We start from the raw sequence: 18,560 nt of genomic DNA, 5'->3' as shown, positions 1-18,560 counted from the left end.
GAAAGAAAATTAAGAATCTGTTTAAATTTTGTCAAATGACCTTTTATGTGCTATTAAGTCTTATGTTAAAAGATAATTAGGTGTTATAGGGCAAAATATTTTACCTTGAATTGTATGGTAAAGCACCAAGGAGTCCGAAAATTTGACACTTCTTCCAAAACCTCACCTAAGTACATTCTTAAATGCTTTTAAACACCTTTAAAAAGTCTTCTAATTTTTTAGGTTGGTGAAGAATAGTTTAACCCAGCCGTAAGTTAATGTTCATATTAGATTTCAGATTTATCATTGGTTGTTTTAAAACATATATCTTCTGATCTAAATAATCAACTTACCATTCGTGAGGGCCTAATTCTTTAAACGATAGAACGGGAAAGTTAATGATTGAATATAATGGAGTTACATGTATATTTATGATGTTTTTTTGCCATTTGAAGAGTGTCACAAATTAAAGAATTGGATTGGTGCTCTCTGGTGGAGAGAGTCGATCAGGGAAAAGCTTAATGTTATCAAGATAGGTAAATCTCAAGTTAATTCATGAAGATTTTTTTATGACTTTTCCTACTTAATTTTTTACAGTAGGCCTTTAGGAGTAATTTGTAGCCACCATAGAGCTGGGGACATTAACAACTGAATTATTCCAGTTAAATATTTTTATTCTTTGAAGAGATTGGTGTTTTAAAATAATAGATCTTTGAAAATTTCTGCACAATTCATTCACAAATTTAAAAGCTTTACATTAGGGTTCACCATACTGTACAGGCAACTGCCTGTTTGAAAATCATTTTTTTTTTGGGGGGGGGGGGGGTGTTTTGGGTCTCCTTGGGTTGTTGACTCATTCCGCATCTCCTTTAATTTATCACACAAATATTTAAATTGATATAAAAATCAATGATACAGAAATTGAACAACAGAATTTATTTCATGTACCACAAAAAAAAACGAAATCCAAATCAATATACATATATATATATAACTTTTTATCCATGTTATAAGCAGCTATAAACTATGATTATATACTTTACTTTCAAAACCTAACACATTTATAAAGAAAGTACATTAAATTTAATATAGACCTATAACATGTATAACACTTTGTTAAAATCATACTTTTAAGCTTGCATCTGGCCAGCAGAATCCTTCAGCAGAAAATATCACATTGGAATCAAATTTCTTAAACTTTTCCAGTATTTCTTCTGATCCTGCAGTGAACACCACATCATAGCTGTAAAACATAAATTACAAGTGATTAAACATGGTAATATAAATGACTGAAACCTCAACTAACATTGAAAAAGTCTTTACAGAATGTTAATTTGCAAATAATTTTTTTTTTTTAAAGATATATTCTATTATAATTCTTTATGTCAAAAGTCATCAATATATGGACAGAATTTACAAACAGTTTGCAATTGGGAGAGATAAACGTTTTTTTTTCTTCTGCTTCTTTTGAAGATACATTCATGACATTCTATTCATTTTTATACTTATTTCTAATACGAATAGACTGTATTTCTGGAAGCATAAAAGCTACACATTAAAAATAGCACCCATATACTTTTCCTTAAATGGTTGACAATTCCATTAATAATCTAATATTGAGTCAAATGTCATTCAAGCAAAGCTTTTAGTGATGTAGAATTGAACAGTGTTGGACAAAGTGATACCTCACATCCTTAATGCTGGATGCACCCCCCCCCCCCCCCCCCTAGTCCCTGTATTGACTTCAATACCTGTCTGTGAACATTATGATTAGGTCTGTTCTTCCTTCATACTGTGAAAGGTTCTCTTTCAGTATATTAACTTTGTGTCCTCCTCCAGAAAACCTTGCAATGTCTCCACCTCTCCATTCCTGTCCCATTCCAAAGGTCTACAGAAAATAAAATAATATTTAGTGATTATTATCTATCTGCCCCATTCCAAAGGTCTACAGAAAATAAAATAATATTTAGTGACTATTATCTATCTGTCCCATTCCAAAGGTCTACAGAAAATAAAATAATATTTAGTGACTATTATTTATCTGCCCCATTCCCAAGGTCTACAGAAAATAAAATAATATTTAGTGACTATTATTTATCATTTGTTTATCTGTCCCATTCCCAAGGTCTACAGAAAAGAATTAATATTTAGTTGCTACTATCTATGTCATTTGGTCTCTCTGGTGGACAGTTGGCAAATTAGCAACCCTACCACATTTCCTAATTTTACATTTTATGAACTTTGTATCAGATAATACAGTAACCAAGTACATACTAAAGTAGGTGGAACTATATTAAAGGACCAAACTACCCCCCCCCCCCCTTTTTCAGTTATTGTGAACAGTGAAAAACACATTCTCATATTTAAAATGGCAACTACAAATACAGATACCATATAGCAGGTAAATTTCATGGGGTGTTTAGTTTCACGGTGAGAAAATCATTTTTATATGATTGTTGATGCATGAACCCAGTTTATAATGTATTAGGTTCAGTGGTGGGGATCAGAGTAGTTTTCTTTTAACAAGCAAGAATATACTGGGAGAAGGTATGACTCCTAGTGAAAAAAATATATCCCTAACTTAGAGGGTTTGTCATGCAGAATCAGATTGATAGGTGGGGATAATATTTTATAAGCTGTTTTACAATAAAAGGTGATGGATCATATCTCCCACAGATGAAACCTATTGGAAAGCATAAAATGTTTCTTAGAAGGTAAATGAGAAAAAAAGTTGGTTTAGGGTGGGCATCATGGGCATGGTGGGGATCTGTTAAATTTTTTTTCAAAGTCTTAAACACAATTTAATGGTTTTGACCATGTCCACTAAAGGTAAACCAATTGTTGCATTGAGAAGATTTTGCCATTGCAAGCAAATTTATTTATGGTTTTGGGCTAGTACATATGTAATACATGTAATATAATAATCATTTTTTTTTTAATCAGTCAAGGTCTGACACATGTCTGAAGTCCATTGAAGTCATGTTCCATTTACAAGACACATCAGCTTAAGGGCTACACACATGTGCCAAATATGAAACGTTTATGCATAGTATGAAATACTCTAATTATATTCTAGAAACGAAAATGCCAACACAAAAAAAAGGAACATAGTTTAACCTTGGGGTAAAACTTAAGATCAAGGTTACATTAAGGTCATGATGATATCTTACACACAATATATGGTAATACAAGAAATGGAAGTTTTCAATGACCTTGACTTGCTTTACAGCCCTTGCACGGTCGGCTATATGGTAATACACCATGATCATGCCAGTTATCATAAGACAGTGTCACAAACATGGCCCAAAAACAAGGTTGTATGACAAACAGAAACATAATTTAAACAAAATGACTCCCTTCATTTCAGGAGAGATACAATGTATGGAATGGCAAATACAGATATGAAACAACAAACCATGACCTTGATAATAATGCTAAAAATATGATAGATTGAAGGAGAAATATTGTGCAGGAAATGAAAAGTAAAGATATGAGAAAACAAACCATAATTATGATACACATACATGCAATAATGCTTGGAAATAAATAGAATATCAGAGAATCAGAGGAAACACACTTGAATGGCTGTCATTTGTCCAAAACTCTTTTTCAAAATATAGTGTCTTTGTAGTGTTTGTCTATGTCATGTTGTTTGTTGTTTTTCAACTTTGAATTATTTTACATTTTAACTTCCTGGGCCTTTAATTTATCTTATTACATGTATATGGAATGTACTTTGCTCATTGTTAAAGGCTGTAAGATGATTAGTAATTGGTCATATCTTTGTCCTGTTGTCTTTATGGTAGTCTCATTGGCAACCTGACCACTATTCCTTACTTTCTTATACATCATCATGTACATGTTAATTATTTTTTTCAAACTTTATTTTAGCACCAAGTGATCTATTAATTGTGTAAGATGGATACACAAATGTGAATGGAATGTCAAACAAGAATTTCAGTCATAAAACTGTTTGCATATTTGACTAAGGAAATTACTACTATGATAAAAGTACAATAGGGTTAAGGCAATACATGATCTGCTATTTAAGTAGGCTCTTAAAATTAAGTAACCAAATAAATCTGAGTCAATCAAGTGAATAACCATATTATATGTATTTACATCGACACTTATTATACAAAACTACAGATTTTTACTTTTATCAAACAAAATCCACACGATTAGATACTGTAACACATTTTTAATATGTATAAAACAACAGCTGGTAAATTTACATGTATTAAATACTCCTTATTAAGACAAACATCTTTTGATCAGATGTAGATAATTCAATTTAAAATTAATTTAGCATTGTAATACAGAATTAATACAATGTTCATAACATTAATTTACGACCAATTGTAAAAGTCACCAGAAGATGTTAAAACAATCAGTCGTAAAATTGTGGAAATTATTTTTCACTTCACTTTTCATCAAATTATATTGCATGAATGAAACCTGTTGCCATCACATAAGTATCATAATAATATCATTTGTGGAACATTAATGGGCAAAACTGCCTTCTTTTTCTAATCCATTATTGTTTTTCAGCCTAATACACTTTTATTGCATTCTTATAAAATATTAGATACTGGTGGTATAGTATAATCAAATACTGCATTATTGATTCATAGTTAAGATTAATAAATATATTGGAAAACTTCATCACAATCTTTCTGATTTAAAAACATGCTTTTTTTAAAAAAAAACAGGATCTATCAGCCAACTTAATCTTTTTGTCCTAATATTGTCCTAATATCATGAATATTAAAGACAGGCTAATATTATCCTGACACTTTAGGGCAGAAAGGAGATGTGTGATTGCTCTTACATCATAAATATGTCAAAATTGACTGTATTTTGACATATTCAATCTACATTGTAAAATGCTCATTCAGGGTAATTTTGGTCAAACCAATACATATACATGTATAAGCAAGGTACCGGTGTTACCCAAAAAAGATATTTAACACACATTTGCATCTTTGTCAAACAAATTGTAGACGATTTTATTTTTGAGTAAAGTGTTTGGCTCATATATCAACTACAAGGTCTCATAATGAACCTTTTTTTTGCATTTTTGCAGAAAAAAAGATTGAAACCTAAAATCAAATATATTCAAAAGTGACAAATTCAAAAATATTAAATCTGGAGATCTCCAATTCATGTATAATAACACAATAGAAGGGGAAAATTTTACATCTTAGGACATATAAAATACATGTACATGTATGCTTTTCATGCATGACACATACTTAAAAAGTAGTATTACATTCATGTCAGTTTTCTAAATGTAAGTCAAACAGTTATATGCCTGTGTGGGGTAATCATGGCAATGCGGAACTTCAACTTTTCCTGACAATGCCTGAAGGACATGTCAAACCAAAAAATGTATAGTAAGGCTCAGATTGTACCTACAATCCTGGAAACTCAATGGCTAATCTTTTTAATTATACATTATTGAATGTTCAAATGTCTACTATAAAATGTATAAATCTCCAGCTCAGACATTTGCTATTACATTTTTTTAACAAACCATCTTATAGCATGTATAGTATGTTTAGTAAGTTTATTCATGTTTTTTTAATGGATACATCATTTCCATGTACATGTACCATATTCTTTACGATATATGACTTTTTCGTAATACATGTAGTTCAAAGACAAAATAGATCTCCCTCGAAGACTTATGGAATGCAAGGATGGGATGTTGGACCACATCCTTAAAATTAAATAACTTTTTAAGATGTTGTCTTGTTAATTAGATGTTCTCCTTTCTTACTAAATAATTTGTATACATGTGCATTCATTACCTTATGTTTAATTCCATATCTGTCTGCTGATTCAGCATATCTCGTAAAGCCATCAGTTTCATCGGTAGCTATTGTAACTGCCAGTAACTCTTTAAAAAAGTCATATAGTAGATAAAGTAATGAAACTCAATTAACATGATATTGTGTACAACTTGCACACATTGTCAGTAGGGTTATACAATCGAATGTGACCTACCAAATTAGACTATTTACCGGATTTGTTATTACATAAGCAACACGACAGGTGCCACATGTCGAGCAGGGTCTGCTTACCCTTCCGAAGCATCTGAGATCACCCCGAGTTTTTGGTGGGGTTCATGTTGCTTATTCTATATTGTGTCGTATGTTTTATTGTTTTATTGTTAGTATTTTTCATTTTTAGCCATGGCGTTGTCAGTTTAATTTCATGATTTTCGATTTATGAGTTTGACTGTCCCTAGAGTATCTTTCGTCCCTCTTTTATATGGTCAAAATTCTTCTTGTCAGTATTGCAAGCATATTAAAGTCCATTTTTAAACATGATAAAAGAATAGCATATATATATGACCTTTATCAAAGAATACCAGATTTTTAATTTGTTTAACCAAACACATGACTACATACATGACATAACACTCATCAATTGTATTTAAATTAAAAAAGGTAAAAGGTAGAATGAAACAAAATGTTATATTTTTACCAATAAAGGCAAAACAGACTTTTAACTTTGAAAAAGTTGAGCCAAATATGGCTTAAAATAAAAAAAAATGTTTTGACTCTGACCCAATTGAATTACAAAATATGTTAGGTATTACTGGTAATGTAAGTGTAATTTCGTAAATAAAGCATTATATATAATGTGTTATCATGTGTTCAAAATGAGTACTAAAACACTTCTGTGACTTCATCAATGTATGAATCTTAAAAAATAGTGTAATAAATCCAGCTTCAAAGTAACTAGCATGACTAGTGCAATATCATTCCAGGTACTGATTCACTAGTTTAATAATTCCTTGTTCAAAATCACTAGCAGTACAATGTATCATTCCTGGTCCAAAACATTTGTGTGAACATTTCGTGGATAAAAAACACTAGTTTACTTTTTTCATTCTTTACATCAATCAGCTTATGCAAGGTTTGGTAAATTGAATTCAGATACATGTACCCCCCAAAAAAAACCAAGCCCCATTATTTATATATTTCCCTTTCAAAAAACAAATTTTAGAATCTTATCAAGAGTGGTGGATATTTTACACTGGACCCAGATGAAAAACCCTAGTGAATTTTTGTTGGTGGATAAAAAAAACAGATAAAGTGCACTGGCGGAATAATCAAATCACTGTCACATAACTACATGTACATAATCAGGTATATCAATACTGTTTGTCTGAGGCTGTCTGCAAGCTGATTTTTCATCATGTTCATATGATATTCTTTTTTAAATGACAAGACTATAATCTATTTGTGGGCAATTATAAATCAGTAATATTATATACATGCTATTATGCGGTGTAAAGCAAACAACAACCAATCAATCAATTTAATTCCAGTAAAATATAATTTAATCCGAGCCGGCAAAATACATACATTAAATAATAAATTGCAACCTTGAATATTCAACACTTCTCACTGGAAATGAATCTAAAGATGGAGAAATGTAAAGGAGGAGAAATGTAAAGGAGGATAAATAATGAAAGCTTTTTCTTATCAAGTTTCTATTTCAGTATTTGACAAGTTACTGCTAAATCAGTAAATGGTCTTGCTTAAAGTGGAAATGCATAATTTAGAAAAGTGTTTGATCCAGTAATAAACAAATTTCAGGCATTAATAAAATTATCCAACATTCTCGACATAATTAAAATTTGCTTACCGACATCAGAACATTTAATAACAGAAGACAAAAGTCCGATTAAAGAAAAGCAGACTAAAAAGTTCATTTTGTCTCTTTTTGTGTTACTTCTTCAACCGGATGTCTTATGTTAAAATTAATTCAGTATGCAGCTTCTCTGAGAACGTCACTCGGAATACGTGGCAAAGAGCACACGCACTTCTTGAAAAGTCTCTTGCTATTTGAAACCTGATATCTCCGCATCTAAACTGTGCAGAACAAATGTTTTGATTGATATCCGTTCGTAAGTTTCTAGAGTTTTCAAGAGTTTTCTGAATCTTTAATGATAAGATCCAAAACCTTCCGATAGTCACTCCCACTAATTGCAAAATGTTAACGGTGACGATTCGGTTTTTATAATAAGTTTTTTTCTTTGAAATTGTGGCTAAATCATAGCAAACATATGTTATAATTTACATTTTTTAAGTTAAATATTAACAAGTTAGTTAATGGTTGGAAATATGAGCTTTTCAACATAGTGTATTTTTATGGTTTCATCTTATCAAGCCATCTTATCAATATCTTATTGTAATAGAGATAGAATTACATGGCCTCTAACCGTGCGCTTAATCTCTGTAGGGTCTCTGTAAAACATGGATCAAGTCACGTACAAGAATTTTAAGCGAATTAAACCTTGGTCAAATCAAAGAATTTCCAATGAAATTTGATTAATCATTAAACTTTACAAAATGGCTTAACTTGTGACATAATATGATTGTATTACTTAATAGAAAACTGGTCTCTAATCAAAGATCATCAAATCACAGGCCAAAAATCAAACTGTCGAAAAAAATATCATTTGAATTCAAATGAGGGAATTGCAGTTCTTTAACTGGAAACTAGAACAGATTGTAAATGATTTTGTATCATGGACCAACTGCTATTTTTTTTTATGTTGTTGACCCGTAAGTTTACTAAGCACAGTTAAATGTATGTATCATAAAAAAATCAGTCAACATCATCTGTGAAAGTTTCCGCCTGACTAGAGAGGGGCACTTAAGTTCATTTACATTAAGAATCTTGCAACATTAGACCAGCTTTTTATATAAAAAAAAACCCTAACATGTTACTGTGCATTGAAAAAATAAAATAAAAGATATAAAAGATAAAAATCAAAATGATCGTTTATTGAAATCAATACTGTACTGGTGACAGTTCTTATGTGCGTAATATGTTATTAATTGCTAACATGTTGTGTTTATGCAACGTGTTATTCATGTTATTGTAGTCAGGATACTAAGTATATAGAAAAGAAAAGATAAAAAAAACCCTTAAACTCTTAGTTTTTTTTTCGGCAGCAGTCCTTTTGCGCCAATTACTGTTTTTCAGGGGTATCATTTGCGCCAAATTTTATTTTCAAAATGTATCAATTGCGCCAATATTCGGAACTCATTTGCGCCAATTTACCTGTACATATATCTATCATAAATATTAATGATTACTATATATGTATTCTTATTTTTGCCCCAAAAGGTATCACATGTTAGGAGATATTTCACCATAAAGACGAGTTTCTGAAGAGAATTAAATGACTTAAGCAGCATTAGACAGTCAATGTACAGAGAGAGAATAAAACTTATTGCTTTGCTTAACAAAGATATGCCAATATAGAAAATAGAAGTTTTTGCTCTTTATGTTTTAGCCACAAATGTTGATGACACAGAGCTTTGTTCCCACCATGCGTATGGGCTTTATTATTATTATGAACTATTATTAACTATTTTATGGATTTCATCCTTCAATGTTTGTGTTTTTGAAGCTACTACATACATTAAATTGGGAAGTACCCATGCAGCAGCAGTAATAAAACATATGTTTCAGAAAAGGAAACATGTGCCGTGTTACACTGCCGGTTCCAAGTCCGAATAAAGGAGTAAGGAAGTAATTTTCTTTTAACTGGCGCAATCGTACGTTTTATTTTTGGCGCAAATGAAACCATCTAATTTTAAAACATGTGGCGCAAACGTAGCATTTGAGAAAAAAAGTTGTGGCGCAAAAGGACGCATTTTTGGCGCAAACGGATCTCTCCCTTTTTTCAGAATCAGATCTAAAAACTAATTAAACCTTACGGAAATCTTATAATTTTCATAGATATCATGTAACCTATTATTAAAAGCGCCAAAAATATAGTAAAATATATTTTTGAAATTGTCAAACCTTCATCATGTTCATTGTGAAGCTACTCTATTATATTGAATATGAAACATGATCAAACTATATAATGCATCGAAAGATACCAGACTTGTAAAGCAGTGACATCATTCATGTGTAGAGACTTTAAATACTTGCCTAGCAGCTGGAAATGAAAAATGCACGTAATTAATCCTTTAGAATTAAGAAAATGTCAGAAGTAAAATTAAATACACAATTGTTTATAATTATCGCTATTTTCGATTTTTTCCTTAAATCTTGCTGACTGACCTAATATTGTATTTTCTCAGCGGAGTAGTGTGGTATGAAAAATTATCGCATGAAACTAAGGGAGCACGAGACGTTGCTAATGAAATTGACATGAATGTGACATGAATTTGATTGACATCGTCGTAGGTAAAATAGCGATAAAGAGATTTTATCGCTATTTTGTGCATTTTTTCCTTTAATCTTTTTTTGTGATAATTTTTTATATCATGATACTCGCTAGAGATGGAAAATTATCGCTAGAAACTAAGGAGGCACGTGACGTCGCTAATAAAATTGACATGAAATTGACAACGTCGTCATAGGTAAAAAAGCGATAAACATATTATCTATCATTGGTCATCTCAACTCGATTGATTTTCTCTTTTGCCGTACCGGCTCAAGCGAGAAAATCAACCCCGTTGAGATGATCAACGATAATCTATAAATCATTGGTCATCTCAACTCCATTGATTTTCTCACTTTCGCCGTACCGGCTCAAGCGAGAAAACCCAACTCGATTTCAGATGATGAACGATAATCTATAAATCATTGGTCATCTCAACTCCATTGATTTTCTCACTTTCGCCGTACCGGCTCAAGCGAGAAAACCAAACTCGATTTCAGATGATCAACGATAATCTATAAATCATTGGTCAACTCAACTCCATTGATTTTCTCACTTTCGCCGTACCGGCTCAAGCGAGAAAACCAAACTCACTGAGGTGATCAACGATTATGTATAAATATATAACTTACGTACTGACTATAATCAAACCTACCGGTTCCATTTGGTGACCCTTCAGTATCCATAAGTTGGGTTGATGGCGACACGAAGCATAGCACAGCAATCACATACTGAATTATCATTTTCCTGTTGTTTGAAGAAAAAAAGTTTAGGGCAACTGTAAAATTTAGAAATGTTTGCTATGGGTTGTTTATCCATGTTCAATCCACTATTTTCTACATAAGAAAATGCCTGTGTATCAAGTCAGGTATATAACAGTTGTTATCCGTTTGTTTTATGTGTTGACTATTTGAGTGTTTGATATTGCCATTTGCTTTGTGACTTTCTTTTTCAAATTTTCCTCGGAGTTTGATATTTTTGTTATTTTACTTTTAATTGTTTCGAAAATTGCGTGACGAAAAAGGTGTCACGAAAATGAAAAAAAAACCCTTTTATTTTAGATTTTGGTAGTATCATTTGTATGTGGTATTTCCTGAAATCCCTGCAATTTAACTCGTATTTGTGGCATTTGTCCAATAATCGCAATCAATAATTGCACACAAAACAATCTGTATTTATAGGGTCGTGTAAGTTGTGAACATGTGCAAATTTCAGGTTTGGACAGCTATATCGCTTCGTACGAATGCTGCATCAGTTAACCCCTTTTATAACCTAATGAAATTACAAAAAGAAGCATTCGTTTCTTAAATCATAGGAGATATATGTTGTATAGATAATGAAGATATATGTTATCAACTCCGAAGTAACGGTAATTCAGAACGGAAAGATGATGGATATTTAAAGATCAATAGAATAGCTATAGTCCATTGAAACAAATTTCCACTAGAGACCAACATGATGTGGAAGGTTATCAACTATGGGTAACCGTATAGGGCTTCAACAATGAGCAAATCTCATACCTCATACCAAGTTATAAAATGTACCGAAATGTTGGTAAAACAATTCAAACGATAAAACTAATATATGTCTTAGCACGTCTCCTAGACATATGTCAATCTAAGATCTGTCTGGATATGTACGAAAAATTAGCCAGTGCACAAATAACAAACAACAATCAACTAGACAATCTATTGGTCATCTAAGATTATTTAAAAACTTTGTAAAATGATGAGTGAACATAGATAAATACATGTTTATATTACAAAGTTTCCTCACATGTAAAAGTTGATTTTCGTTTTTGATACTCTTAAAATACAAATATATAATCGTGTAAATTTCTGTATTATGGGACTCGAATGTCAGTTGCCCGTCAGTAATAAGGAAACACAAATGGAGTTCCATATTGCTCATAATTACATTATATAATATGTGACACTTTAATAAAATAATCATTATCTTATCTTATCATAATACTATCTTATACTCAAGGTACATGCACAATGGAGTATGGTGATTTGGCAACCGAAATTGTCTTCAAAATGCATATACATCTACTTCCCTTCACAATTCTATTTAAAAATTTATCAGAAGTTCAATCGCATAACAAACTGCGAATGGACGATGGACGACAAGTAAAGTAGATGGCCTTCTCCTACCCTTATACTCGCGCTTAAGTGTTTTTTTTTATTATTCCATTTTGTACATATCAAACAGAGGATTTTTATGAAAAATGCCAAAATCTGACCATTTACCTACATTGAAAAAAGAATGATTTTAAAAACCTAACTTGTTTTCACGTATACACTCAAGTCAAAATATTTAATACAATTAACTGAAGCTTCATCATTATTAGTAGGATAATTATTAACCAATTCACTTCTAAATAAGCTTCAGAAGAAAGTAGTATATACTAGGATCTATACTACACAAAGTTTGTCTTCCAAAAATAAAACAAATTGAATGGCAAATTAATTTGAAATTATTGGTTATATATCTATATTAAATGCATACCTAATTAATAAAGGCGGATATCAAATAAAAACTACAGTAGAACTAAAAATGTACATGCATATTTATAAGAGTTTACTTACACTGTCTAAGAATAAGATATCCCCAAAACTAAACTTTCGTAAGCTCCAATAACGGAAGCAAAACCACCAAAAAGTAAACTTTTCTCAAAAAGCGGAAGAAAATGAAGGTAAGTTTCGAATCCAATGAACATGTATCTATTTGGACGTTTTAACGGCACATGTTGTGATCAAGGTGACAACCTGTAAGAAAATGATTGATATACACCTATAGTTCAAAAGATCAACAGTAAACATATGTTTACGTGTTGAATGGACTATAGATTTGGTTAGTCTTGGTATACACACCTGCACTACAACGCCGAAAACACCCGTAACTGGGTATTTTACAAGCTATATGATATATTGATCCCTTGATCCCTTTCATACCCCTTCCTTTTCCTCCAAAACGCATTTTTATTTTGCTATTATGTTTTTTTTTAAAAAGATGTTATAATTGAAGAGGGGCTATCTGTGCTAGATTTTCCTAATGTTTCATCAACCACGAATCAGTTCAATCATGTTTTCTGATATCAAAATTTCCTGTAAGACTATCAAAATAAAATGAAAGTCAAAATTAGGAAACATTAGTTACATATTAAGTTAGCACTCATGGTCTCATGTACATGTATTATATTAAATAAGTGAGCTGCTTAAAGCATAACTTAAAGGACACACATTTTATATTCTTATGAGGGGGTAAGGCCGGATTGATGTGCATTCTTTATTTTATATACTTTTTGACACATGTGTTTCCTTTATTTTGTGTTGCAGTATATTTATTTTTCATTATGCCATGTACATGTGCTATAAGTTATTTATATTCCGTTTTTCCATTTTTTCAATCTCCCCTTCCCCCCAAAAACATAAAAACAAATGAAATGGTCGTCTCCTTAATGCCACCATCCTCTTTTTTCGTCGTTTGTAGTTCCTAGCTTATTTGGCGAAAAACTCATTCCCCCTCTGACCACTGAGCTACTATATGCCATCGAGATCAAAATGAATTTGTCGCAATCCAGTTCAAGGTATACAATTTCCCGCCAAAAAAAAACCCAATTTGTCACTAATACTAAAAAAGTACACAGCGATAAAAAGAATTGGAAAATAAGCGATAAGTCAACAAAAAAAATCATGTTTTCCAATCTTTTGAAATATGTGAAATTTTTTTTATACCCTTTTAGTAAAGCTGATAACCATGACTATCGTCTAAAGTTGCTACTAGTGATAAACGCTACTATATAGAAAATTGTACAAACTAACCAAAGGTCACTTAATTGACAAAAACTGTCGGAAAACGACCGCAATTTAAGTTCTACACCATGCACAATTCTCACTTTTAAAACAATGTAAATTTGCTGAAAGTGTTGTATTTTGACGGTCGTAATTTCCATTCAGTGATCGACTGGGCCGAGACTACTCACAAAATATACCATTACAATTATATCAACAATTTCAAAGAAAAATGAGTCAAATCACAATAGTTTAAACATAAAAAGCCAATAACAAAAAACACACGTCATTTCACTCATTTATTTTCCTTTTAAGTGACCACATTATAAGAAAAATTCGTGAGGACAGTAACAATTGTCTTTAGATAAATATAAACACCTTGTAGTCATAAATCAATTATTATGTCTTATCACCTGTCAGAAAGTTTATCATGTCCTATTGAAGTCCAATGATGACATGTAGATCAGTTTTCTAATTTCTTAATATTCATATATCCCTATATAACTTCTAAATATATATCCTTATACATTCATCGCAGTTTCTTATTGTATTCTAATTCATTTATATTAGCCAATTTCATTTCTAAAATATTTGGAACAAACAATTTGTCAATACCGGTGTAACCTGGTTATTTATTATTGCAGATTATAATTGATAAAACAAAACATAACTGCTATAACACTATTGCATCTAGTTGTTTGGTTGTTTTTTTTCCTTTGTTTTATTTTCATTTTAAAAACTTTTTAAATATTTTTTTGGGGGGTCGAATGAATTTGATTTGCCTGTCTATACATACTGAATTGCATGTTATTCGGTACACAAATTAATTTGAACATTATATTGGATCATTCTTTTTTCGGGGGTTGCTCGGTTTGGCAGTAACCGGATGTGCAGCGGATAATACTAAAATGCAACAAGACAATTTCTATATTCAGATTCTTTAAACTAACATCAGGTAACTGGTAAAACTATTTGATATGGTGTTGGTAAAACTAAGCTCAGGTTGAATAGAGGACAACAATCATAATTCTATTGTTTATGATTGTTTTATTAAATCATTTGTCACGGAGAAAGTACTAAAATTGGGGTTATACCCCTTATTAGCGATTGTGCCGACTGAAGATGTTATCAATATGGTATCGTTTGATAATTTAGTTTTTATCATATTATATAAGACTTTCTTGATTAACCACAAGCACAGGCAAAAGACAAAAAAAGCACTGACCTTGCAAAATATGACTAGTAAGATACTTTCAATCAATCAAACATTTAACTTCAAGGGGGTGGGGTCTGTTATAATAAGTTATCTACGTTCATGTCCGTAGATATGAGTATTTTAACACCCTGGAGTATCCAAGCAAACTCTGAGGCGCAGCCGAAGGGTGTACATGTTACTGAAGAAAGATAACGAATATCGGTCTTAGTCTAAATATGACGGGTTCTTTTTATAAAGAAATTCGACCAAAACGTTTAACGTGAAAGCAACGTTTATTTTTCATTTTTAAATATCTATTATTGAAATTTTTTGCACTGGGTGTAGGAAACTACTTCTGATTCAGATATTTCCCCCCTCAATTATCGAACAATGTTTTAGTTTTTCAACGCTATCGACCAAATTAATTATTTTAAATTCATAATTAGGTATTTTGAATATTTCTTTTTATCAGGTTGGGAACCAGGATAAATGTTTTTAGGAAAAAGATAAATGATCATTCTTTAACCCATTAAAAGTGATACGCAATTTATTCAAACAAAATGAAAATCAGACAAACAGTACCTTTTGTCGGACTCCATATCAAACCGAGACTTAGCACGATGTGAATATGCCATTATCACTAATTTCTTTAAAAGACAAAAAACAAAACAAACAATAAGAAATAAAAAATAAAATAAACAACCATTAATCTTGACTAGGCACATTAACATTTGACGGGTTAGGGAACGCTCCAATATATCTCAATATAGGTAAATAAAACAGTACTAAATTAGTACATCATGACGTCGTTTGGGTCAAGTTTAATTGATGACCTAAGATTTGAAGTATAGCTAACAAATATCAACTTTTTAACGCAATCCTATAATATCGATATTATTGATGAGTAATCACATTACATATAGCTGTTACAGAAGGTTTCCACCTTTTGATTAGCAGACAATAACCGTTTGAAATGGATGTTTTATGTCCAAATAACAATTATGAAAGCATAATATCAATAAAAAGTAATATTGAAACAAACAATTAAAACGCTTGGCTCAGCTCCTTATTTATAGTTCATAGCATTAAAAGGTAATTTTTTTAAAATCAATGTTTTTTTTTTATGATCGTTATATAGCATAGTAAAAACGTCGAAAATGTTTCTTTGATCATCGCTTCAGTTCTACCTACTAAAAGTACAAAACAAAGCAATATTCAATTCCGAACAAAAACGTAGTAACTGACAATCAATAACTCATTGAAAAGGGCATGCAGTTACAATCCATTATGGGTCGATTTAACATACATAAATAAAATACAAAAATAAGAAAGCAATGAATGAGGTTGTTAAATTTGATTAGCATTTTTGTGCTTCTTTGTTAAATATATATTTTTTAATTGTGATTAAGATTATACATATAATTTCATACGGTTGAACGTAGAGAATAAGAGTGAAATTATTTTCTCTGGTCTTTTCATGTTGTATATATATAGGTGTCGTACCTATCGTGTGGTCAGTTTCCCGCCGAAACGAGTTTCTATCATTCAGCACGACAGCGCCGAAGCGATCGGTCCTCTTTTAAACACTTGGTAAATTTTAATTTATTCAATAAGTCCCCCTTTTTTAATTATTTATAAGATATATAGGACTGGAGGGTGGTTTTTCTTTTTGATATTATATTGTGTGATGTATATAGTTGTGTATATATATATATATATATATAGAGTCTATACGAATCTACCAACCAGTAAACTTAATAGGTATTGGATCATCAAAATTGACAATACTACACAAACAGGAAAAATTCTATGAGTCTGAAAGATTGTGTAACAATACCGATAAATAGATGGAAAACAAAACACTAAAAAGTGTTGAATATCATTACACAAAGATGGAAAAACTGAACAGATGATATAAATTATACAATAATTGCAAATATTTCGGCTCAACAAATGGCCTTCTTCGGTGACAAAAGTTTTAACAATAATGAGATATAATGTATAAGGTGTAAACATAGATCACTAATAATACAGGTAAGTTTTGGTCGATTGATTTTAATCCAAAATCCTGAATATAATAATATAAACACTAGACTGTAAATTTAATTATTTCTTTCTATTGATTCCATCTGGATGGAGGACACCCAGTGTTTTTATCCAAAACCTCTCCCGATTTTCTCTTTGCCTATGTTGCCATGTACAATCCTGTTCGATCACAAGGATCTTCATGTGATCAAAATCTTTCAGATTGTGATCTGGTAACCTGAAATGTTGGCTGACAGGAATATACGGTTTTTTTGTGAGGTCACTCCTGTGGCCATTGAGGCGTTTGTGAAATGGCTGCATAGATTCACCAACATATTGGAGACCACATCTAGGACACTCAAGAACGTAAATCACGTTTGAGCTTTTGCAGTTGACATTGCAGAAGATCTTGTATGTCTTTTCTGTGGTCTTACTGTGAAATGTTGATGAATGCTGCAATTGGTTGCAACATTTGCAGCGCTTATCCCCACAAGGCTGACAATTACCTACAGTATGGTTAGGTTTGGAAAGGTCAGCACGGACAAGTATATTTCTCAGGCTGTTAGGTTGTTTGAAGGCAATCATGGGAGGCTCAGGAAAGATTTTGGATAACTTCGAATGTTTCTCGATTGCTGTCCAATGATCACGAATGGTCTTGAAACTATTTCTCAGGCATGGATGGTAGGTGAGCACACATGGGATTCTTTTACTTTTCTGTTTATCTTTGTAAGTTAGCAGACTGCTTCTGGGGATGGATTCCGCTTTTCGAAAACTATTTTTGATGTTTTTGTGTTTATATCCCCTTCTTTTCAAATGTCCTTTAAGCTGCCCCAGACGTTGTTTTGCAGTGTCTTCAGAGGAGCAGATTCGCCTTATTCTTAGAGCTTGGCTGTATGGAATGCTCTTCGTGCAGTGTGGAGGATGGCAACTTTCAGGCGACAAGTATTGATGAGTATCTGTAGGTTTAGAGTATATATCTGTGTTTATTATACCTACAGAGAGGGTGCTAGATGTATCATTCGTGATCATTGGACAGCAATCGAGAAACATTCGAAGTTATCCAAAATCTTTCCTGAGCCTCCCATGATTGCCTTCAAACAACCTAACAGCCTGAGAAATATACTTGTCCGTGCTGACCTTTCCAAACCTAACCATACTGTAGGTAATTGTCAGCCTTGTGGGGATAAGCGCTGCAAATGTTGCAACCAATTGCAGCATTCATCAACATTTCACAGTAAGACCACAGAAAAGACATACAAGATCTTCTGCAATGTCAACTGCAAAAGCTCAAACGTGATTTACGTTCTTGAGTGTCCTAGATGTGGTCTCCAATATGTTGGTGAATCTATGCAGCCATTTC

General features: G+C 31.8%; 1 protein-coding gene across 2 annotated transcripts in view; it reads right to left on the bottom strand.

Moving 5' to 3' along the window:
• Nucleotides 1-12,897, bottom strand: part of LOC143057106 (multifunctional procollagen lysine hydroxylase and glycosyltransferase LH3-like) — a 42,775-nt gene extending 29,878 nt beyond the window's left edge. The window contains exons 1-5 of one of the 2 annotated variants that reach the window (XM_076230344.1): nucleotides 12,775-12,897; nucleotides 10,839-10,930; nucleotides 5,793-5,881; nucleotides 1,731-1,867; nucleotides 1,108-1,222 (exon numbers count right to left, since the gene is read on the bottom strand). In XM_076230344.1, the coding sequence (XP_076086459.1) occupies nucleotides 1,108-1,222; nucleotides 1,731-1,867; nucleotides 5,793-5,881; nucleotides 10,839-10,926 (429 nt within the window). In that variant the 5' untranslated portion in view covers nucleotides 10,927-10,930; nucleotides 12,775-12,897. Of the gene's footprint in view, nucleotides 1-1,107; nucleotides 1,223-1,730; nucleotides 1,868-5,792; nucleotides 5,882-7,641; nucleotides 7,923-10,838; nucleotides 10,931-12,774 lie in introns of those variants that run through there. The other variant, XM_076230345.1, reaches the window with a different exon arrangement.
• Between the last annotated feature and the right edge of the window lie 5,663 nt (nucleotides 12,898-18,560).

The sequence above is a fragment of the Mytilus galloprovincialis genome, chromosome 13 (assembly GCF_965363235.1).
Source record: "Mytilus galloprovincialis chromosome 13, xbMytGall1.hap1.1, whole genome shotgun sequence".
In the NCBI taxonomy this organism is placed as follows: domain Eukaryota; kingdom Metazoa; phylum Mollusca; class Bivalvia; order Mytilida; family Mytilidae; genus Mytilus; species Mytilus galloprovincialis.
Note: the sequence above shows the minus strand (reverse complement) of the source record. Positions and strands in the feature narration are given on the sequence as shown.